This window comes from Mobula hypostoma, chromosome 7 (assembly GCF_963921235.1).
Source record: "Mobula hypostoma chromosome 7, sMobHyp1.1, whole genome shotgun sequence".
In the NCBI taxonomy this organism is placed as follows: domain Eukaryota; kingdom Metazoa; phylum Chordata; class Chondrichthyes; order Myliobatiformes; family Myliobatidae; genus Mobula; species Mobula hypostoma.
This window is the reverse complement of record NC_086103.1, coordinates 183,403,986-183,429,112: the sequence shown is the minus strand read 5'-3', so window position 1 is coordinate 183,429,112 and position 25,127 is coordinate 183,403,986. Positions and strand designations below refer to the sequence as shown.

The window sequence follows — 25,127 nt, the reverse complement described above, 5'->3', positions numbered from 1 at the left end:
CTGGGGCATAGGCCACTGACAGCATCTAGCCAGAATCCTCGGACCTGGGCCAGTCTTTCAAGTTGTCTACAGGTGGAGCCCATCCTCAAAGATCCTTCCCCTCCCTGGGATGGTGTTTCTGTAGCTCTGTGCTTTTACAGGGTGGGGTTGCTAGCCCCGTGTAAAACCTTCCTCCATTCGCAGTCGGGCTTGGAACTGTCTGTGGCAGAGTCAACCTTGTTCAAAAAGGAAATGAATTCCACCGAGCTGCTACTCAGCCCTGAAGAGGCAAGGATATTTTTTATGTCCATTTGGCCTGGGTGTCACTAAAATACTGGCATTTATTTCCCCCTCTCAAATGTCTGTTGGTGCTGGAATACACAGCAACGCTTGCAGGCTGCCCTCAGCACATCGTTGGTTGTTAACACAAGTGACACGTTTCACTGTATTTTGCGAAGTGCGTGAGATAAGTGAGTCCAGCGGCCACTTTATTAGGTACACCTGCTCATCAATGCAAATATCTAATCGGCCAATCATGTGGCAGTAACTCAATCCATAAAAGCATGCAGGCATGGTCAAGAGGTTCTGCTGTTGTTCAGACCAAACATCAGAATGGGGAAGAAATGTGATTTTAAGGCCATAAGATATGGTCTTATGGTCTAAGTGATTTTGACCTTGGAATGATTGTTGGTGGCACACAGAGTGGTTTGAGTATCTCAGAAACTGCTGATCTTCACACACAACAGTCTCTAGGGTTTACGGAGTGAGCAGCAGCTCTGTGGGCAAAAACACCTTGTTAATGAGAGAACCCTGAGGAGAATGGCCAGACTGATTCAAGGTGACAGTAACTCAAATAATCACGTGTTACAACAATGGTGTGCAGAAGAACATCTCTGAACACACACAGCCTGTCGAGCCTTGGCGTGGATGGGGCACAGCAGCAGCAGACCGCCCTTGTACTTTTCAAAGTGGCCATTGAGTGTAAACCTGAATCTGAACTGGCCCCTGGGGCTGGGTTGAACTGTCCCTTGGGGGTGGCGAAGGAGCGCCCCCCTCCCCACCCTGTAGTGCTGTCAGGAAGGGAGTTCCAGGATTCAGACATGCTGACAGTGAAGGGACGGTGTGTGACTGGGAGGGGAACATGTGGGTGGTGGTGTCCCTTGTCCCTTTGGGTGGGAGAGGTGGCGGGTTTGGGAGGATCTGTCGGAGTAGCCCAGGTGAGTAACTGGGGTGTGTTTGGTATACAATGCACACTGCAGCTGCTGTGCGCTAGCGTTGGGAGGGAGGGAGTGTTCAGCGAGGTTGGATAGGGTGCCGAATGAGAGGGCTGTTTTGTCCTGAATGGTGTCGAGCTTCTCGAGAGTTGCTGGAGCTGCACTCACCCAGGCAATTGGAGAGTATTCCGTCACACTGACCTGTGCCTTGTCAATGGGGCCGAGACTGTCCACAAGCTATGAGTGTGATGGATCAAGAGAGTCTTTTTTAAAGATTAGCTTTATTTGTTACATGGACATTGGAACATCGAAACATACCGTGAAATGCTTTGTTTGTGTCAATGACCAACACAGTCCAATGATGTAATGGGGGCAGCCCGCAAACATCACCATGATTCTGGCACCAACATAGCACGCCCACAACTCACTAACCCTAACCCATACGTCTTTGGAGTGTGGGAGGAAACTGGAGCACCCGGAGGAAATCCATATGGTCATGGGGAGAGTATGCAAACTCCTTACAGGGGGTAGGATTTGAAGCCTGATCATTATGATAAAGAGTTACACGACTCGCTTCATTACTGTGCCATCCCAAACATGAATCAAACACTGCAGAACCCCCAACAACCTTTGCAACCATGATATTTATATGGCTAGTCTAGTTTAAAGAGGTGACGTCTCACCAACCATCCTTTAGATCAAGGGTTCTTAACCTATTTAAACCATGGACTCCTTTAGCAGTCCAGTGAAGCCTAAGGACCCCTTCTCAGAATAATGTAGTTAAATATATAAAATAAAATACATAAGATTACAAAAGCAACCATCATCATCGTTATGTGACGTATCATATGACGTGAGTGATCATGGTCTTGACTATGAATTCTTGGCAATTTTTTCTACAGAAGTGGTTTGATATTGCCGCCTTCTGGGCAGTGTCTTCACAAGACGGGTGACCCTAGACATTATCAACACTCTTCAGAAATTGGTGTCAAAGTGGTCACATAACCAGAACTTGTGATATGCATCAGCTGCTCATACGACCATCCACCACCTGCTCCCCTGGCTTCACATGGGGGGCTAAGCAGGTGCTACACCTTGCCCAAGGGTGACCTGCAGGCTAGCGGAGGGAAGGAGCGCCTTACACCTCCTTTGAGAGACGTATCTCCACCCCACTAACCACATATTGAACTAGTGATCAACATATTTAAAAAAACAAATGTGTGATATAGCAATATTTGTGCTTCTTTAACACATTAAATAACAAAATTTACAGTCTCCCTGGAATCTATCCATGGAACCTGCCCCCCCACCGAGGGTTATGTGGACCCCAGGCTAAGAACCCCTGCTTTAGTGAAAGCCCAGTTTTGGTTAAGACCCCTCATCCTGATTCTCCACTGCATGCTTGTGGCAGAGCAACGTCAGCAAGGTGCGAGCACTCCAGAACAAGTGAAGCCACCCACACCTCCTAACCAACACAGAGTACAGAACGATAGGCAGCAGAGTGCCAGCGGCTTCCTGTACGACATGGCGCAGAATACGCTCACTGGAATGAGAGTCATTGATCATGGAGCAGGTCCAGGCTTACCAACATATCACTCAGTCAGTACAACCCAGGTAGTCGGATTACTGTAAATATTAAACATTTATGTTTCTCAATAAATTTGGCTTTTGTGTTCTCTAGCCTCCTGTTTGTGCTTCTGTTACTGAGAACCCCTAGATTCAAAGTTCAAAGTAAATTTATTATCAAAGTATAAACACAACAGTTTCTACAGATACTAGAAATCCAGAGTAACACACAAAATACTGGATGTCTCAGCCTGAAATATCGACTCTTTATTCCTCCCCATAAATGCTGCCTGACCTGCTGAGTTCCTCCAGCATTTTGTGTGTGTCAAAGTACGTTTGTAAGTTTATTTTACCAAATATTACCTTGAGATTCACTTTCTTGCAGGCATTTACAGGAAAATAAAGAAATACAATAGAATTTATGAAAAAAACTATAAAGAAAGACTGTCAAACTACCAATGTGTAAACAAAGGCAAACTCTGCAAAATAAATCTGAGAACTTGAGTTGTAAAGTGTCCTTGAAAGTGAGTCTGTAGGTTGCAGAATCAGTTCAGTGTTGTGTGAGTAAAGTTATCCACACCAGTTCATGGGCCTGATAGTTATGGGGTTCCTGAACCTGGTGCTGAGAGTCCTGAGGCTCCTGTGCTTCTTGCCTGATGGTAGCTGTGAGAAGAGAGCATTGCCTGGATGACGGGGTCCTTGATAATGATTGCTGCTTTCTTGTTGGAGTGCTCGTTGTAGATGTGCTCAAATGGTGCAGAGGGCTTTGCCTGTGATGGACTGGGCCATATCCACCACTTTCTATAGACTTTTCTGTTCCCAGGCATCAGTGTCTCCATACCGACCCATGATGCAACCAGTCAGGATACTCTCCACTGTGCATCCAGAGAAGCTTGTCAAAGTTTTATTGAAACCAAAGTGCTGCAGATGCTAAAAGTCCAAAATAAAAATGGAAAGAGTTGGAAATGCTCAAAAGATCTGGCAGCAATCTGTGGAAAGATTATACTGACTTCCGGTCAAGAAGATGTCTGTGTACAATGCTCCTTCAGTTGACATCTTTTGGATAGATCATGAAACCATATATTTCAATTCGTTTATGTCTTTTATGTTTGTTTTTCATCTTGAATGTGATTCTGGAACTGTTTGAGCTTGTGATTTGCAGTTTGGAGATCATTTTGGTGGTACAGTGCTCTGCAGTCTCCGAGAGGATTCCAGGAGGTGGAGACAGTGTGCACGAATCTTATGGTGAGAAGGCTGTTGGGCACAAGCCAATGTTCGACTCCATTTCACCGAGTAAAGCTTCCATTGTTTGTCAATTAAATATAGAAACATAGAAAATAGGTGCAGGAGTAGGCCATTCAGCCCTTCGAGCCTACACCGCCATTCAGTATGATCATGGCTGATCATCCAACTCAGAACCCTGCACCAGCCTTCCCTCCATACCCTCTGATCCCCCTAGCCACAAGGGCCATATCTAACTCCCTCTTAAATATAGCCAATGAACTGGCCTCAACTGTTTCCTGTGGCAGAGAATTCCACAGATTCACCACTCTCTGTGTGAAGAAGTTTTTCCTAATCTCAGTCCTAAAAAGGCTTCGCCTTTATCCTCAAACTATGACCCCTCGTTCTGGACTTCCCCAACATCGGGAACAATCTTCCTGCATCTAGCCTGTCCAATCCCTTTAGGATTTTATACGTTTCAATCAGATCCCCCCTCAATCTTCTAAATTCCAACGAGTACAAGCCTAGTTCATCCAGTCTTTCATCATATGAAAGTCCTGCCATCCCAGGAATCAATCTGGTGAACCTTCTTTGTACTCCCTGTATGGCAAGGATGTCTTTCCTCAGATTAGGGGACCAAAACTGCACACAATACTCTAGGTGTGGTCTCACCAAGGCCTTGTACAACTGCAGTAGTACCTCACTGCTCCTGTACTCGAATCCTCTTGCTATAAATGCCAGCATACCATTCGCCTTTTTCACCGCCTGCTGTACCTGCATGCCCACTTTCAATGACTGGTGTATAATGACACCCAGGTCTCGTTGCACCTCCCCTTTTCCTAATCGGCCACCATTCAGATAATAATCTGTTTTCCTATTTTTGCCACCAAAGTGGACAACTTCACATTTATCCACATTAAATTGCATCTGCCATGAATTTGCCCACTCACCCAACCTATCCAAGTCACCCTGCATCCTCTTAGCATCCTCCTCACAGCTAACACTGCCGCCCAGCTTCGTGTCATCCGCAAACTTGGAGATGCTGCATTTAATTCCCTCATCCAAGTCATTAAGGTATATTGTAAACAACTGGGGTCCCAGCACTGAGCCTTGCGGTACCCCACTAGTCACTGCCTGCCATTCTGAAAAGGTCCCATTTATTCCCACTCTTTGCTTCCTGTCTGCCAACCAATTCTCTATCCACATCAATACCTTACCCCCAATACCGTGTGCTTTAAGTTTGCACACTAATCTCCTGTGTGGGACCTTGTCAAAAGCCTTTTGAAAATCCAAATATACCACATCCACTGGTTCTCCCCTATCCACTTTACTCGGTACATCCTCAAAAAATTCTATGAGATTCGTCAGACATGATTTTCCTTTCACAAATCCATGCTGACTTTGTCCGATGATGTCACCGCTTTCCAAATGTGCTGTTATCACATCTTTGATAACTGACTCCAGCAGTTTCCCCACCACTGACGTTAGGCTAACCGGTCTATAATTCCCTGGTTTCTCTCTCCCTCCTTTTTTAAAAAGTGGAGTTACATTAGCCACCCTCCAATCCTCAGGAACTAGTCCAGAATCTAAAGAGTTTTGAAAAATTATCACTAATGCATCCACTATTTCTTGGGCTACTTCCTTAAGCACTCTGGGATGCAGACCATCTGGCCCTGGGGATTTATCTGCCTTTAATCCCTTCAATTTACCTAACACCACTTCCCTACTAACATGTATTTCGCTCAGTTCCTCCATCTCACTGGACCCTCTGTCACCTACTATTTCTGGAAGATTATTTATGTCCTCCTTAGTGAAGACAGAACCAAAGTAATTATTCAATTGGTCTGCCATGTCCTTGCTCCCCATAATCAATTCACCTGTTTCTGTCTGTAGGGGACCTACATTTGTCTTTACCAGTCTTTTCCTTTTTACATATCTATAAAAGCTTTTACAGTCAGTTTTTATGTTCCCTGCCAGTTTTCTCCCATAATCTCTTTTCCCCTTCCTAATTAAGCCCTTTGTCCTCCTCTGCTGAACTCTGAATTTCTCCCAGTCCTCAGGTGAGCCACTTTTTCTGGCTAATTTGTATGCTTCTTCTTTGGAATTGATACTATCCCTAATTTCTCTTGTCAGCCACGGGTGCACTACCTTCCTTGATTTATTCTTTTGCCAAATTGGGATAAACAATTGTTGTAGTTCATCCATGCAATCTTTAAATGCTTGCCATTGCATATCCACTGTCAATCCTTGAAGTGTCATTTGCCAGTCTATCTTAGCTAATTCATGTCTCATACCTTCAAAGTTACCCTTCTTTAAGTTCAGAACCTTTGTTTCTGAATTAACTATGTCTCTCTCCATCTTAATGAAGAATTCCACCATATTATGGTCACTCTTACCCAAGGGGCCTCTCACGATAAGATTGCTAATTAACCCTTCCTCATTGCTCAAAACCCAGTCTAGAATAGCCTGCTCTCTAGTTGGTTCCTCGACATGTTGGTTTAAAAAACCATCCCGCATACAACGAGGGAGATTGAAACATCAAGATGAATGTGGAAGGAGAGCACCAGCTACCTGCATTTTGATCGCTGGGGGAACACTCTGCTATCGGAGAGGGCAGATTGCCTTTTGATCACTGGTGGGATCGCTTTGCTTTCAGAGAGGGGAGACTGCATTTTGGTTGCTGGTGGGATCGCTCTGCAATCAGAGAGGGCAGAGGCTGCCATTGTGTCCGGAGAAAGCTACCCAGGTTTTCTGTGTTTTGGATTTGGACTTGGACTATAGACTTCTTTTTCAGACTTAAAGTTTTTTTATATTCTGTATTTTTCACCCAATCTTTCTCATTTTTTGTGTATGAGGAAGAGGGATTTGGGGATCGACGTGCCTGTTCTGTTTTTGTTTTTTTTTTGCGCGGGGAGGAGGGATGGGGGGGGCTTTAATGATCGTGCTGCAGTTCTTTCTTGGTTTCGTGGCTTTCTGGAGAGGAATTTCAGAGATGTATATGTTGATAATAAATGAACGTTTGAACTTCTGAACCTTTGAAGAGAAAGAATGTTGAAGAACCAACGAGAAGTACGGCACCGAAACAGGCCCTTTGGCCAATAGTCCAGACTGAAACATTTAAACTGCTTTCTCCCTGCACATGGCCCTCCATGCCCCTACCATCCAAGTAACTATCCAAGATTCTCTTAAACATTGAAATCGAGCTTGCATGCATCACTTACGCTGACAGCTTGTTCCACACTCTCACCACCGTCTGAGTGAAGAAGTTTCCTCTCATGTTCCCCTTAAACTTTTCACCTTTCACCCTTATCCCATGTAGTTCCACCCAAACTCTGTGGGAAAAAAACCTGCTGGCATTTACCCTATCTATATCCCACATAATATTGTTTGCCTCTATCAAATCTCCTCTCAGTCTTCTATGTTCCATGGAATAAAGACCTAACCTATTCAGTCTTTCCTTACAACCCAGGTCCTCAAGTCCCGGCAACATCCTTGTAAATTTTCTTTGTACTCTTTCAACATTTTTTACATCCTTCTTGTAGAAAGGTGACCGAAACTGCACACAATACTCCAAATTAGGCCTCACCAATGTCTTTTACAAATTCACCATAACATCCATCGCCTGTTCTCAATACATTGATTTATGAAGACCAATGTACCAAAAGCTTTCTTTATGACCCTATCTACCTGTGTGGTGTGATTTTCAACTAATTATGGACCTATATTCCCAGATCCTTTTGTTCAACCACACTCCTCAGTTCCCTACCGTTCACTGTGTAAGATCTACCTTGGTTGGTCTGACGGAGGTGCAACACCTCGCACTTGTCTGCATTAAATTCCATCTGCCATTTTTCAGCCCATTTTTCCAGCTGGTCCAGATCCCGCTGCAAGCTTTGATAGACTTCCTTGCTGTCCAGTACACCCCCAATCTTGGTGTCATCCTCAAATTTGCTGATCCAGTTTACCACATTAACATCCAGATCATTGATATAGATGACAAATACCAACAAACCCAGCACTGATCCCTGCGGCACACCACTAGTCATAGTCCGCCAGTCAGAGAGGCAACCATCTACTACCACTCTCTAACTTTTCCCACGAAGCCAAAGTCTAATCCAATTTATTACCTCATCTTGAATGGCAAGTGACTGAACCTTCTTGACCAACCTCCCAAGCAGGACCTTGCCAAATGCCTTACTAACGGCCATGTAGACAACATCCACTGCCTTGACTTCATCAACTTTCCTGGTAACTTCCTTGAAAACTCTGTAAGATTGGTTAGACATGACCCAACAAAGCCATGTTGACTATCCCAAATCTGTCCATTTCTATCCAAATACTCGTATATTATTAGGTCCCTTAGAATACATTTACTTTCCCACGACTGATGTCAGGCTCACCAGCCTGTCACTTCTTGGTTTATTTTAGTGCCTTTCTTAAACAGCAGAACAACATTAGCTATCCTCCAATCCTGTTACTGTTTCAGTTTGGAGACCGTTCAGCAGATCTTGACTGACCAGCTGAGTATTTCCTATCTATATGAACTTCATATCTCTCAATCAACTCAGCATCCACACATCTATCCTTCTCTTCATTAGGAGTTTGAGGAGATGTGGTATGTCACCAAAGACTCTAGAAAACTCCTAAAGATGAACCGTGGAGAGCATTCAAATGGGTTGCATCGCTGCCTGGTGTGGGGAACGGGCCACTGCACAGGGTCAGAAAAAAACTGCAGAAAGATGTGAGCACATTCAGCTCCAACATGGGCACTAGTCTCCCTGGCCTTGAGGACATTCTCAAAAGGCGGAACCTCAAAAAGGCAGCATCCATCTTTAAGGACCCCATCACCCAGCACATGCCCTCTCCTCATTGCTACCATCAGGTAGGAGGTACAGGAGCCTGAAGACAAACAAAGAAACAAACGCGTGCGCACACACATTTTAGGAACAGCTTCTTCCCCTATGCCGTCGGATTTCTGAATGGTTGATAAACACATAAACATCATAGTCTTTTGACTATTTATTTAAGTCTCAGACATTTCTTATTGTAATTTATAGTAATTTCATATATTGCATTGCACTGCTGCCACAAAACAACAAAAATCACAACATTCGCCAGTGATAATAAACCTGGTTGTCTAGTCTTGAATATACTTCTACCAGGACAGGACACAGTGAGAATTAGGACACTGAGGAGTGTGGTAGAACTGAGGATCTGGGAATACAGGTCCGTTATTCCTCAAAAGTGGCGTTACAGGTCATAAAGAAAGCTTTTGGCACATTAGCCTTCATAAATCAATGTATTGATACTGGAGTTGGGATACAGTATTACTTTGAAGACGTCGCAGATATTAGTTAGACCAAATTTGGAGTATTGTGTGCAGTTTTGGTCATCAACTTGCAGGAAAGATATCAAGAAGTTTGAAAGAGTGCAGAGAAAATTGACAAGGATGTTGCCAGGACTTGAGAAATGGGGAAAGATTGAGCAGGTTTGGACTTTATTCCCTGGAATGTTGAAGATTGAGAGGAGATTTGATGGAGGTACAGTATACAGAATTACGAGAGGTATATAGAGGGTTAAAGCAAGCTTTTTTCCACTGAGGTTGGGTGAGACTGGAACCAGAGGGCATGAGTTTAGCATGGAAGGTGAAGTGTTGAAGGGGAATCTTCTTCACTCAGACGGTGGTGAGTGTGGAATGAGATGACAGCAGAAGTGGTGGATGCAGGTTTGATTCCAACATTTAGGAGAAGTTTGGATAAGTTCATGGATGGGACGTTTATTGGGGCAATGGCCCAGGTGTAGGTCAATAGGACTAGGCAGAATACCAGTTTGTCATGGGCTAGATGGGCTGAAAGGCTTGTTTATGTGCTGTAATGTTTTATGACTCCTTGAGGCTTGGGGTAGATCAATCATAGGAAGATGTACAGCCCTAAAACAAGCGTTTCGGTTCATAATTATGTGCTGTTATTTGCCTATTTACTTCAATCCTATGCTGAACCCACCTTATTCTTTCCACAGCCCCCCCCCCCCCGAGATTGAATCCCTCACCCACACACTGGGGTGAACTTGCAGCGTCCGGTAAGCTCACCAATTTTGCGTGTCTTTGGGATGTGCGAGGAAACCGGCGCCCCCTGGGAAACCCACAGGGTTCCGGGGAGATGTAGAAACTCGACACGAGGATCTTCAAGAGGCAGCAGGGGTTGTAGACTCAGCTAGCTTCACCCCGGGCACAACCCTCCCCGCCACCGAGGACAGCTTCAAAAGGCGATGTCTCAAAAAAGCCCCTGTCGTCATTAAGGACCCGCACCGTTTGCAACGTGCCCCCTTCTCGTTACTACCGTCAGTGAGGAGGTACAAGAGACTGAAGACCCGCACTCAAAGTTGTAGGAACAGCTACTTCTCCTCCACCATCAGATTCCCGAGCAGTCCCACGAACACAAATTCGTTGTTACTTTTCTCCCTCACTATTTATTATTTTGTGCAGTTAATTATATTTGTACTGCTGCCTCAACGCAATAAAATTCACGTTAAGTCAGTATGTCAGCCATTTAATAAATATGATTCTCAGCGAGAACTACAGCACAGAAATACTGCAGGTCCATCTTTTCCGTGCCACCACTGCTTGAGCGAAGTTAAAAACACAGAAACATAGAAAACCTACAGCACAATACAGGCCCTTCGGCCCTCAAAGTGGTGCCGAACGTGCCCCTACCTTCGAAATTACTAGGCTTACCCATTAACCCTCTATTTTACTAAGCTCCATGTTCCTATCCAAAAGTCTCTTAAAAGACCCTATCGTATCCACCTCCACCACCGTTGCCGGCAGCCCATTCCACACACTCACCACTCTCTGAGTAAAAAAACTTACCCCTGACATCTCCTCTGTACCTACTCCCCAGCACCTTAAACCTGTGTCCTCTTGTGGCAACCATTTCAGCCCTGCGGAAAAGCCTCTGACTATCCACACGATCAATGCCTCTCATCATCTTATACACCTCTGTTAGGTCACCTCTCAACCTCCGTCGCTCCAAGGAGAAAAGGCCGAGTTCACTCAACCGTCGGGTTTCCCCTCAGGTTCCGTTAAAGCATTTCACCTTTCATCCTATGACACAACCTCAGTGGAAAAACAAGCCTGCTTGCATTTCATAATATTTATCTTTATGATAGGTTCGGAGGTCAGAATCGAGCCCAGTTCTTTGGATTACTCAAAATACTGCAGGAACACAGTCGGTCAGCATCCATGGAGTGTCGCGGCCCGAAACGTCGACTGTTTATTCCTCTCCATAGATGCTGCCTGACCTTCCAGGTTCCTCCAGAATTCTGCGCGTGTTACTCTGATAATAAACCCGCTATTCTAAAGGGTTTTAGAGGGTTAATCGAAGTCGACGTGCGATTTCAGGACAGCTTTTAAGAACAAACCAGGTTGTGGGGGGGGGGTCTATAATCTACACATCCAGTATGCAGCCTCCTCTCCCTCTCTGACGTGCGTCCCTCTAATCCATACCCTGTTCATCAACTGTATGTATCGATGTGCGTGCGGTAAACTTCGCTAAATACGGTGCTTTAAACCTGGAAGAGATGTGCGGTGTTCCTCATCCCCCGCCCCCGTGGGCTCGGCGTGGAGCAGTCGGGGATTCCCTCCCCTAGCGCCGTGACGTCAGCCGCGCTGTAACAAACTCACTGTTGCCAATCCCGTCTGTCACTGCCGCCATGGCGGTGGGAGATCCCGGTCGCTGGCGAGCGAACATCTCCCGGCAGCTCCAGGAGAGGGACCGCAACCAAAAGCAGCGCTTCAAGACCATCATCAACTCCTGTGAGGCCTGGCTCTTTGTTTAACCCTGGGGTCGGGGGTGGGAGGGAATCCACACGCCGGTGTAGTCAATGATTAAACTCGGTCTACTTTCGCCAGAGGTATCTCAGTGTGGGCAGGGCGTTTTAAAAAAATATATAGGTATAGTCGTCTGGGCATTTCCTTCTCGGCTTTGCGTTAACCAGATGCGCATGGAGCCCGGAAGCGGACCTCTACAAAGATAGCCCAGTTGTTGGGTAGAGGGGCATCTGCAGTGAAGTGTTAACACACACACAATGCTGGAGGAACTCAGCAGGTCAGGCAGCACCTGTGGAGGGGGATAAACGGTCAACATTCCGAGCCAAGACCTTCATCAGGTCGTTGAGGAATGTGGCTGTTGTACACCAGCGGGCTGGGGCAATGCCTCCTTCCTGGCCACTTCAGTCTTGTACCCCAGGGCTGGATCTCTGTCCTCTGTACGCACACAGTGAACTGGTGTGACCTGGAACTAAGATTCCTTACTGAGATGTTAGATGTAGTGGCACCGGCACCCCGGTGGGTGCGGGCTGACGGGGACACAGGGCCATACCTTGACATTTTGAAGCTGCATGACAAATGCCAGAACTGCCCTTTCGCCCCCTCCCCTCCCGTCTCCTCCCCTCCCCTCCCCTCCCAATGAAGCAGGAATCTACTCGTGCCTCTTCCATTTATCCTCGACCAGGGGAAGGTGATAGAAGCTGGGGATTTACCCCTTCGATCCAGAACACAGTACAGCACAGTACAGGTCCTTCAACCCACGATGTGGTGCCAAACTTTTAACCTCCTCCAAGATCAATCTAACCCTTCCCTCCTACATAACCCTCTATTTTCCATCATCCATGTGCCTATGCAAGAGTCTCTTAAATATCCCTATTGTGCATGCCTCTGCCACGACCCTGGCAGGGTGTTGCACACCCACTGCTCTCTATTGGAGAAAGAAACTACCTCTGACATCATCCCCATACTCTTCTCAAAGCACCTTAAAGTTATGCCCCCTCCCCCATTAGCCACTTCAGCCCTGGGGAAAATGTCTCTGGCTGTCCACTCGATCTATGCCTCTTGTCATCTTGTACACCTCTATCAAGTCACCTCTCATCCTCCTTCACTCTGAAGAGAAAAGCCCTAGCTCACTCAGCCTCTCCTCATAAGACATGATCTCAAATCCAGACCTCTAAAGCTTTTGTGCACCCTCTCTAAAGCTTCCACATCCTTCCTATAGGGAGGTGACCAGAAATGAACAGAAGATACCAAGTGTGGTCTAATCAGAGTTTTATAGAGCTGCAACATCACCTCATGGCTCTCCCCTGAGTAATAAACACCAATGCACCGTACGCCCTCGTACCCACCACATCAACTCACGTGACAACTCTGAGGGATCCATGGACGTGGACCCCACAAACCCTCAATGTTGCTGCATCATTCAGTGAAGCAGAATGTTAGAACAGTGCGGGTTCAGCCCACTGAACATGATGCTGAATGAAACCACCTAATTTCTGCCTACGTGTGATCCATGTCCCTCCCTTCTCTGCACATTTATGTGCCCATCCATCTAACGCCACTTCCGTATCTGCTTCCAGCACCACTCTTGGTGGCCTCTGTGTAGATCCTAACTGCATCGACCTCAGTGTGCCTTAAAAATGAAACTTGCCAATCCCGTCTTAAACGTTTTTCCCTCTCTCCTTAATCTCTAGTACTTGACATTTCTACCCTTGGAGAAATACTCTGACCATCTACCCTATTTATGCTATCTATGATTGAGGTGATTTCCTACCTCAGGACCATTTCCCTGCACAGCCTCCATATCCCTAGAATCTTTTCCTGTCCAGATATCCATAGAGTATTGTGCACAGTTTTGGGCCCCTTATCTAAGAAAAGTTGTGTTGGAAGTGGAGAGGAACCAGAGCAGGGGTTCCCAGCTTTTTTTTTATGCCACAGAGCCTTATCATTAACCAAGCAGTCCGTGGACCCCAGACTGGGAACCCCTGGTCAGTGAGAATGATTCTGGGAATGAAAGGGTTAACACATGAGCGGCGTTTGATGGCTTTGGGCTTGTGCTCGCTGGAGTTTTGAACAACCAGCTGGGACCTCACTGAAGCCCATCAAGTATTGAAAGACCTATGACAGAGGGCACAGCCTCAGAATAAAGAATTTAGAACAGAGATGGGGAGGAATTTCTTTAGCCAGAGGGTAGTGAATCTGTGGAATTCATTACCGAAGTGGAGGCTGAGTCATTGATACATTCTTGATTAGTCAGGTTGTCAAAGGTTACGGGAAGAAGGCAGGAGAATGGGGTTTAGAGGGATAATAAATCAGACTTGATGGAACAGACTTGATGGGCTGAATAGCCTACTTTTGCTTCACTGTCTTATGGAAAGAGAACAAAACGTTCCACAGTGAGAACTCCCAAAGTGTATTTGGTGTGGTGCTCAATGAGCACTCCTCCCCATTCTTCTAAACTCCTGTGACTACAGGTTCAGAACCATCAAACACTCCTCATAGACTGTACTTGCGAACCTCTTCTGGACCGTCTCCAATGTTAGCATGCGCTCTCTTAGGTAAGGATCCCAAAACTGCTCGCAATACTCCAAGTGCGGTCTGACCAGTGCCTTATAAAGTCTCACCCTTGCTTTTATATTCCAGTCCTCTCGAAATGAATGCATTTGCTTTCCTCACTGCTGACCCGACCCAACTCACAACCTCACTTTCCCAGGATGATGCTGAGCCCCCTAAATCACAACCTGGTTTAATATCACACTGTCAATATACTCTGCTGTTGTTTTGCAGCAGAGTACATTGAAAAACATAACACTGAAAACATACATATTCTACAGTACCTTGTAAAAGCCTTAGGCACATATATATAGCCAGGGTGCCTAAGACTTCAGCACAGTACTGTGTTTGTCAGTGAGGAGTGGAGAGCGAGTTTGTAAATCTGGTGAGAGTAGAGGATGGTGGGAATGGTGAGGGTGGAATGCTACGGGAAAGGTGTGGGACAGCTGGCAAAGGAGTGCCAAGGGGCAAGGTTTGGTGCGGGTGCAGACACACCCAGCACCGAGACACCAGGCCAGGAAATTTGATTCTAAACAATTAGCTTATTGATCATTACAGAATGTCTCAATGGTGTTTCCCTCTCCCTCCCCTCTTCCTTCCCCTTTTCCCAACCATGATTCCCCTCTCCCTGCCCCCTTCCCGCTCTCAGTCCACAATAGAGACCCAGATCAGAATCAGGTTTATCATCACTCACATATGAAATGAAGCTGGTATTTTTGTGACAGCAGTACAGTGCAATACCAATGCAGTACCAACGCAATACAGTGAAATTAACCAATTTCCCCTGGGATCAATAAATTATGACTATGACTATGACTGCATAAAATTGCTACAGTACTATGCAATGGTCTCAAATAACACACATAAAATGCCGCAGGAACTCAGCAGGCCAGGCAGCATCTATGGAAAAGAGTACAGTCGACATTTCGGACAGAGACCTAGGCACTATATATAAGTGTTTTGCACAGTATATATATATAAGAATTTTGCACAGTACTGTAAATATATAATAGATTTGAAAAAATAGGGCAAAAAGAGAGCAAAAGGAAAAAAAAAGTAAGGTACTGTGGGTTCAGTGTCCATTCAGAAATCTGATGGCAGAGTGGAAGAAGCTGTTCCTGAAACAGTGAGTGTGTGTCTTCAGGCTCCTGTACCTCCTTCCTGCTGGTAGCAATGAGAAGAGGGCATGTCCTGGGTGCTGGGGTCCTTAATGATGCATGCCACCTATCTGTAGGTCCCTCATACTACCCTCGTTTATTTTCACTTTCCTCCCTCCGCACCGTGCACAAAATTCATAAAACAACCAGCAAATCAGGGAGAAAAGTGTCTTTGCTCAGTGGCCACTTTATGATGTTCTTCCTGTTACTGAGTGTACGTTCGTGGTCGTCTGCTGCTGTAGTCCATCCACTTCACGGTTCGACATGTTGTGCGTTCAGAGATGCTCTTCTGCACACCACTGATGTAATTTGTGATTATTTGAGCTACTGTCTCCTTCCTGTCAGCTTGAACCAGTCTGGCCATTCTCCTCTGACCTCTCTCAGTAACAAGCTGCTGTTACCCACAGAGCAGCTGCTCACCGGGTGTTTTTCTTTTTTGATTTTCACACCATTCCCTGTAAACTCTAAAGAGTGTCGTGCATGAAAATCCCAGGAGCTCACCAGTTTCTGAGATACTCAAGCCACCCTGTCTGGCACCAACAATCACTCCACGGTCAAAGTCACTTAGATCACATGTCTTCCCCATTCTGATGCTTGACCTGAACAGCAACTGAACCTCTTGACCATGTCTGCACGCTTTTGTGCATTGAGTTGCTGCTATGTGATTGGCTGATTAGATATTTGCATTAATGAGCAGGAGTACAGTTGTACCCAATAAAGTGGTTACTGAGTCCCTTCATTAGGACTGGAAAAAGTTGGTGCTACAAGTCGTTGACTTGAAATGTCTCGGAGCAGAATTCAAAACTGGGGAGGGGCATAGTTTTAGAGGCGAGAGGGGAGAAGGCTTACAAGGGACCTGAAGGGCAACATTTTCATCCAGAGGGTGATGAGTCAATGGAACGAGGTGGCAGAGGAAGTGATTCAGGCAGGTACAAAGGTGTCATTTAAGAAGCACTTGGATGGGTCCATGGAGGGATGGGATGGGGGGCACGTGGGCCAAATGCAGGAAATTGCGACTAGTTGGGTGGGCACGATGTTCAGCATGGACTGATTGGGCCAGAGGGCTTCTTATTGTTCCTTAACTTTATGCTAAGGATTTCCAGGATTTTCTCTTCCTTGTGCCACATGGTGTGGAAACACCAGTGCCAAGGAATAAAAAAGCTTACAAAAAGAAGTGGACACAGCCCAGTCCACATGGGTAAAACCCTCCCCATAGATGACATTTCAATAGTTGTATAACAGTGGGATAGAAGGTGTTCTTGAGCTGATTATCCCTACCATTGAGTACACTTACATGGAGCTCTGCATCCATCATCACGGACCCCCACCACCCAGGCTGTGCTCTCTTCTCACGGCTACCACTGGGAAGGAGGTACAGGAACATTAGGCCCCACACCAGCAGGTTCAGAAACAGCTTACAACCATCAGGCTCCTCAACTGGCATGGACAACATCATCCATCTCCACACTGAACCGTTCCCACAACCTTCGGATTCACTTTGAAAGACTCTTCATCTCATGTTCTTGATATTTATTGCTTGTATATTTTTTTTTCTCTTTTGTATTTGCACATTAGTTTGTCAGATTTTTTGTGCGTGGGTCTTTATTGATTTTATAGTGTTTCTTTGTATCTTCTGTAAATGCTCAAAAGAAAATGGATCTCAGGGTAGTATACATATACGTATTTTGATATTAAATTTAGACCATAAGTCATAGGAGCAGTATTAGGCCATTTGGCCCATCAAGTCTGCTCTGCCATTCCAACAGGGCTGATCCATTTCTCTCTCAACCCCGTCCTCCTGCCTTCTCCCTGTAACCTTTGACCCTCTGACTAATCAAGAACCTATCAATCTCCACTTTAAATATACCCAATGACTTGGCCTCCACAGCCGTCTGTGGGAATGAATTCAACAGATTCACCACCCTCTGGCTAAAGAAATTCCTCCTGATCTCCTTTCTAAATGGACGTCCCTCTATTCTGACGAGCATATAATTTACTTTGAACTTAGAGTATTACTTTTCAAGGAATTGTCAACCTTTCTTTTGGTCACTGGTAATCTGTTTACTATTAGTACGTACTGAGGTAGAGGGAAAACCTGTTTTGCGTGCCATCCATACCGATCATTACAAACATGCGTACATCAGGGCAGTACAAAGGAAAGCAGAGTGCAGAGTAGAGGGTTACAGTGACAGAGAGAGTGCAGTGCAGACAGGCAGTAAGGTGCAAGGGCAACACAAGGTAGACTGTGAGGTCAAGAGTGTGTCTTATCGTACTAGAGGATATTTCAATAGTGGTATAACAGTGGGATAAAGGTGTCATTGAGCTGATCGTTGCCGGTTGCTCTTGCCGCATCATGGACAACTTTGTATTTATGTTTTTACGCTCTCTTGTTCTGCACAGTCTTGTTTTGCAAGCAAGTGCTTCATTGCAACCTGTACCTCACTGTACTTGTGCACGTCCGTCATCAGAGACCCCTGCTACCTGTGCCAAGCCAGCATTATTTCCTTAGTCTTTATTAGTGGCACAACATGGACCTGTCCCTTCTGGCCCAACGGGCCGCGTTACCCAGCAGCCCACGTATTTAACCCGAGCCCAACCCCAGGACAATATACAGTGACCAACCAACCTATAAACTGGGACATCTTTGGACTGTGGGAGGAAACCCATGCAGTACAAGCTCCTTACGGCTGGCAGCTGAACTGAACCCCGAGCTGTATTTGTGCCGTGCTGCCTGCTATGCCACCCTGGCTGTCACAGCTCCCACTGGGCAGGAGGTACAGAATCGTGAAGTCCCACACCAAAGGGTTCAGGAACGCCTACCTCCCTTCAACCACTTGGTTCTCGAGCCACCCGGCTCAATTCTTATTGGGGCGACATGGTAGCCTAGTGCTCAGTGTAACACTCTACAGCGCTGGCTGTAAGATCGGGGTTTAATTGCCTGTAAGGAGTTTGTACGTTCTCCCTGTGGCCCCGTGGCTTCCTCCGGGTGCGACAGACTCCTCCCACATTACAAAGACGTGAGTAAGTTGTGGACGTGCTGTGTTGGCATTGGAAGTGTGGCGACACTCGTGGGCGGCAGTCAGCACATCCTCACTGAGCTGATGTGATGCTGACAATGTATTTCACTGAATGCTTTGATGTACATGTGACCAATAAACTGATCTTTCTTTTTCTCCACAACCTCTATATAGCAACACTGTGCACCAAAATGGACTTTAGATTTTGTTCTAATTGTGTTTTTTCTTGTAAAAATTGTGAATCATTTATGATCGGTAACACCCACAAAATGCAGGAGGAACTCAAGCAAGTCGGGCAACATCCAAGGAAATGAACAAATAGTCCACATTTCGGGTCTGAAACTTCGACTGTTTATTCCTCTCCATAGATAGTCATAGTCATACCTTATTGATCCCGGGGGAAATTGGTTTTCGTTACAGTTGCGCCATAAGTAATTAAATAGTAATAAAACCATAAATAGTTAAATAGTAATATGTAAATTATGCCGGGAAATAAGTCCAGGACCAGCCTATTGGCTCAGGGTGTCTGACCCTCCAAGGGAGGAGTTGTAAAGTTTGATGGCCACAGGCAGGAATGACTTCCTATGACCCTCAGTGTTGCATCTTGGTGGAATGAGTCTCTGGCTGAATGTACTCCTGTGCCCACCCAGTACATTATGTAGTGGATGGGAGACATTGTCCAAGATGGTATGAAACTTAGACAGCATCCTCTTTTCAGACACCACCGTCAGAGAGTCCAGTTCCATCCCCACAACATCACTGGCCTTACGAATGAGTTTGTTGATTCTGTTGGTGTCTGCTACCCTCAGCCTGCTGCCCCAGCACACAACAGCAAACATGATAGCACTGGCCCCCACAGACTCGTAGAACATCCTCAGCATCGTCCGGCAGATGTTAAAGGACTTCAGTCTCCTCAGGAAACAGAGACGGCTCTGACCCTTCTTGTAGACAGCCTCAGTGTTCTTTGACCAGTCCAGTTTATTGTCAATTCGTATCCCCAGGTATTTGTAATCCTTCACCATGTCCACACTGACCCCCTGGATGGAAACAGGGGTCACCGGTACCTTAGCCCTCCTCAGGTCTACCACCAGCTCCTTAGTCTTTTTCACAGATGCTGTCTGACCTGCTGAATTCCTCCAGCATTTTGTGTCTCTTGCTTTGGATTTCCAGGCTTTCTCATTTATAGTTTATCATTATGTTTTTCTCGTGAATGCCACTCATCTGATGTAATATCGAACTTTGTCATCGACTGGACATACATACAACCAAACAAAACAACATTCCTCTGGCCACGGTGTACCCACTAAACACATCACACACAGCCCGCAAAACAGAATATTACCACAAATAAGTTAACAAGATATAATTCAAAATGCACGTAGTGCAGGCACAGCACAGGTAAACAGTGCCCGGTGCCTGTGATGATGCTGCAAATACAAAGTAGGTTTCTCACTGGGCCTGTGCAGATGACAATAAACTCCACTTTGTCTTTGACAGGGCAGTAAGCTTGACTTTGACCGTGTAGTTAGTTTGAACATGTCCCTAACCAGAAGTACCAGGAAGGAGGACGGGGTTGGAAAGAGGAGGAAAGAAGCAGTTTATACTAGTCTTGCCCTCTCTCTCTCTCTACTGTTTGCTTGTATTCTAGCATGACACCGCACCCCTCCTGAGCTGTTGGAATGTGAACTAAACAGGTTAGATCATGTCTTCTCTCACTGCATCTCCTGGCAAAATAATCCAAGTGCTAAAATTCCAAGACAGAACAAGAATTTTAAGTTCAGTGAATGATCTAAGGTCATTTAAAGAGGTAGTTAGTTATTAACAAAACTACCAAACGAGGTAATGTTGCAGCTCTATAAAACCCTGGTTAGACCACACTGGAAATGTTGTGATCACTTCTAGTTGCCTCATTATTGGAAGGATGTGGAAGCTTTAGAGAGGGTGCAGAGGAGATTCACTAGGATGCCGCCCGCATTAGAGAGCATTTCCTATGAGGATAGGTTGAACGAACTCGAGCTTTTCTCTCTGGAGCAAAAGAGGACGAGAGGTGACTTGATAAGAGGCATACAAGATGATAAGAGGCATAGATAGTGGACAGGCAGAGACTTTGTCCCAGGGCAGAAATGGCTAACGTGAGAGGGCACCATTTTAAGGTGATTAGGTGATCCTCCGTGATCCTGACTGCAGTTTACATACCACCATCATAATCAGGTACTTGAGATACTGCATGCTGCCATCAGCAAACAAGAAATAGTCCACCCCGACGCGTTTCAAATCATAGTCAGATTCTTCAACCAGGCTTGTTTGAAGAAATCTCTGCCCAGTTACCATCAGCACACAACCTGTAGCACCAGGGGTCCCAATGCACGAGACCACTGTTATACTAAGATAAGGAAAGCCTACTGAATCATGCATTTCGGGAAATCTGATCACATGGCTGCCCTTCTTCTACCTGCGTACAGGTAGAGGCTAAAGAGCAATGCTCCAGAAGTAGTTCCTCCTCACCTCTGTCCCAAATCCACTCCTTCGAATCTTGAGGCTATGTTCCCTAGTTCTAGTCTCAACAGAGTTGTCATAGGCCTCTTAGTGGTCTCCCTCACTAGTCCCCTTCTTTCACAGTCACTCAGTTTTTGAGGATGGCCTGCTCTCGGCAGATTTACAGCTGTGCAATATTCTTTCCAATTCTTGATGATTGACTTTACTGTACTCCCAGGGATATTCAGTGACTTGGAAATTTTCTTGTATCCATCTCCTGATTTCTGCTTTTCAATAACCTTTTTGTGAGCTGCTTGGAATGTTTTTTTGTCTTCATGGTGTAGTTTTTGCCAGGATACTGACTCACCAGCAGTTCGACCTTCCAGATACAGGTGTATTTTTACTACAATCAATTGAAACACCTTGACTGCACACGGTGATCTCCATTTAACTAATTATGTGACTTCTAAAACCAACTGGCTGCATCAGTAATGATTTGGTGTGTCATTAATAGGGGTGAATAATTATGCAATCAATTATTTTGTGTTTTATGTTTGTAATTAATTTAGATCACTTTGTAGAGATGTGTTTTCACTTTGACACGAAAGAGTCATTTTCTGTTGATCAGTGTCAAAAGATGCCAAACTAAATCCACTGTGATTCAATGTTGTAAAACGATAAAACATGAAACCTTCCAAGAGGTTTGAATACTTTTTATAGGCAGTGTACATTCATTGTGATAAAGTGTTTTGAGAGATTGGCAATGAAATGTATCACATCCTGCCTGAGAACGACTTAGATCTGCTCCAATTTGCCTACCTGCATGATAGATCCACAGCAGATGCCAACTCATTGACTCTTCACTCAACCCTGGAATACCAGGACAGCTTGGCATTCAATATCATCATCCCCTCAAAACTAATCGATGAGCCCCAAGATCTTAGCCTCAATACCTCCTTGTGCAACTGGATCCTCGATTTCCTCACTTGTAGACCCCAGTCAGTTTGGATTGGCAACAGCATCTCCTCCACAATCTCCATCAGGGCAGATGCATCACACGGCTGTGTGCTCAGCCCCCTGCTCTACTCACTTTACACTTCTGACTGTGTGGCTAAACACAGCTCCAGTGCCATATTCAGGTTTGCTGATGACACCACCATCATAGGCTGAATCAAAGGTGGTGATAAATCAGCGTATCAGGGGGAGATTGAAAACCTGGCTGAGTAGTGCCACAACAACTTCTCACTCAATGTCAGAAAGACGATGGAGCTGATTGTTGACTTCAGGAGGATCAGAAGTGGAGAGGGTCAGCAACTTTAAATTCCTCAGTGTTAGGATTTCAGAGGACCTGTTCTGGGCTCAGCATGCAAGTACCTCTGTGAGCACAGCAGGGCTTCTACTTCCTGAGGAGTTTGAGAAGATGTAGCAGACTTTCACAAACTTCTATAGTAAGTGTGTGGTGGAGACTATGTTGACTGGCTGCATCACAACCTGGTATGGAAACACTGAAACCCTTGAACGGAAAAGCCTACAAAAAGTGGTGGATACAGCTGTCCCCACCATTGAGCACATCTGCATGATTGCAGGAAAGCAGCATCTGATTATTAAAACCGTATTTTTACTGATCACAAGATCCTGAAATACATTAAGAACTTGAAGTTCCTCAGGTCTACACCACCACTGAGTTGCTCGCTGGCGGAGAACATGAAGGAGCTGTGCACCGTGCCACTGCCTGAATCGATGGAGGCTGGCAGTCAAATAGCCAGTGACCATCATGGTTCCTTTTCTTGTGATCACAAGACCCTTTTGGATACTGTTAATGTGCTATGCTGCAAGTTGCATTCACTGATTTATTAGCTGGGAGTAGGGGTGGACGGCGGAAGAACTGCGTAGCCCTGGTCCTAGTGAGGCCTCAAGCCGTGGCGCTGCCTGTTTACAGCCATCAGGAGAGGAGTGTCGAAGCCAGTGTGCTACATCAGGGGCAGTGTGGTGCAGAGTCCAGGATGGAGTCAGTGCTGCACCATCCCCCCCCCCCACCCCCGTTGTTTGCTCGGCAGAAGACAAGCCCTGTTGCGGTCAGTGCACTCAGGGCCTCAAGCTGAGGGGCCGCTTGCTTGACAGCCACCGGGGAGAGAGGCATCCGAGCTGGTGTTCTCCACCAGGGACCGTGTGGCACAACATCTGGGCTGGAGTCATAGCTGCCCCCCCGCCCCCATTCTCGTTCAGCAGGAGGCAAGCTCTATTGCGGTCGACTGAAGATTTCAATGGGCTGAAGGGCCTGGACTATTTTGCGTGGTTGTAGTTTATTGGTTTTCTATATGTGCTTGTTATCTTGTAAAGACAAGGACTGGGCCTTAAGCTGCAGTGTCGCCTGAGAGAGACATCACTGGTATGGTCCACCGGGGTTGATGTGGCATGCTGTCCAGGCTGGAGTTAGTGCTCCCCCCTCACCCCCGCCCCCCCAGTGTTTGCTCGGCAGAATGCAAGCGCTGTTGTGGTTGATTATAGATTAATGACGCAGGTTTTGGACTCTTACTGTATAATTGTGATGCCGTGTGTGCTTACTATCTTGTGTGTGCTTTGTGTTGTGTGTGGCTGTTGGTATTACGTTTTGCAGCTTGACTCCAGGTTACCGCTGTTTCATTGGGCTGTATTCATGAGTATTCACGTACAGGTGACTGACAATTCAACTTGAATTGAATTGAATCTGTCATCAGGGACCCCCACCATCCAGGACGTGTTCTCTTCTCACTGCTGCCATCAGGAAGAAGGTACAGGAGCCTCAGGACTCACACTACCAGGTTCAGGAACTGTACTACCCCTCGACCATCGGGCTCTTGAACCAAAGGGGATAACTTCATTCATCTTCACTTGCCCCATCACTGAACTGTTCACACAACCAATGGACTCACTTTCAAGGACTCTTCACCTCATGTTCTCGATATTTATTGCTTATTTATTTACTATTATTATTTTTTTTTGTCTTTTTGTATTTACGCAATTTGTTGTCATTTGCACATTGGTTGTTTGTCTGCCCTGTTGGGTGTGATCTTTGATTGATCCTACAGTGTTTCCTGTGTTTACTGTGAATACCTGCACGGAATTGAATCTCAGGGTTGTATATGGTGACTTGTATGTACTTTGTTAGTAAATTTGCTGTAAACATTAAATTTAATGGGGCTGGTGTAATTGGGTGGGTGTGGGTCAGCCCAGACTCAATGGTCTGAGTGGCCAGTTCCTGTGCTATGACGAGACACAGACTAGGCAACACTGAATTTTGAGAGGCAACAGAATGTTCAGGAAGTGGTTGCAAACATGAGGCAATATTTCTAGTGCTGTCATTGCTTCCTGGCATTTATTTAACCATAAATCCATAAGACCTAAGAGCAGAATTAGGACATTTGGCCCATCGAGTCTTCTCCATCATTCCATCATGACTGATTTACTGTCCCTCTAAACCCCATGCTCCTGTTTCTCCCCATAACCTTTTGACACAATTTGACTAATTAAGAACCTATCAAACTCCCATTTAAATATACCCAATGACTTGGCCTCCACAGCCATCTGTGGCAATGAATTCCACAAATTCACCACCTTCTGACTAAAGAAATTCCTCCTCATCTCTGTTCTGAATGGACGTCTCTCTATTCTGAGGCTGTGGCCTCTTGTCCTAGACTCTCTCACTATAGGAAGCATTCTCCCCACATCCACTCTATCTAAGCCTTTCAATATTTGATATGTTACAATGCAATCCCACCTTCATTCTTCTAAACTCCAGCAACTACAGGTCCAGAGCCATCATACACTCCTCATATGTTAACTCTTTCATTCCATGAATAATTCTTGTGAAACTCTTCTGGACCCTCTCCAATGCCAACACATCCTTTCTTAGATAAGGGGCCCAAAACTGCTCACAATTCTCCAACTGTGGTCTGAACAACGCCTTATAAAGCCTCACACATAAAAGTTGCTGGTGAACGCAGCAGGCCAGGCAGCATCTGTAGGAAGAGGTGCAGTCGACGTTTCAGGCCGAGACCCTTCGTTAGGACTAACTGAAGGAAGAGTGAGTAAGGGATTTGAAAGCTGGAGGAGGAGGGGGAGATGCAAAATGATAGGAGAA

At 45.7% G+C, this 25,127-nt stretch overlaps 1 protein-coding gene across 1 annotated transcript in view; it reads left to right on the top strand.

Annotated features, from left to right (window-relative positions):
* The first annotated feature begins 11,663 nt into the window (after positions 1–11,663).
* The window catches only part of LOC134349805 (autophagy-related protein 16-like), a 101,769-nt gene continuing 88,305 nt past the window's right edge, over positions 11,664–25,127 (top strand). The window contains exon 1 of the mRNA XM_063054694.1: positions 11,664–11,793. Within this exon, the coding sequence (XP_062910764.1) occupies positions 11,691–11,793 (103 nt within the window). The 5' untranslated portion in view covers positions 11,664–11,690. The remainder of the gene's footprint in view (positions 11,794–25,127) is intronic.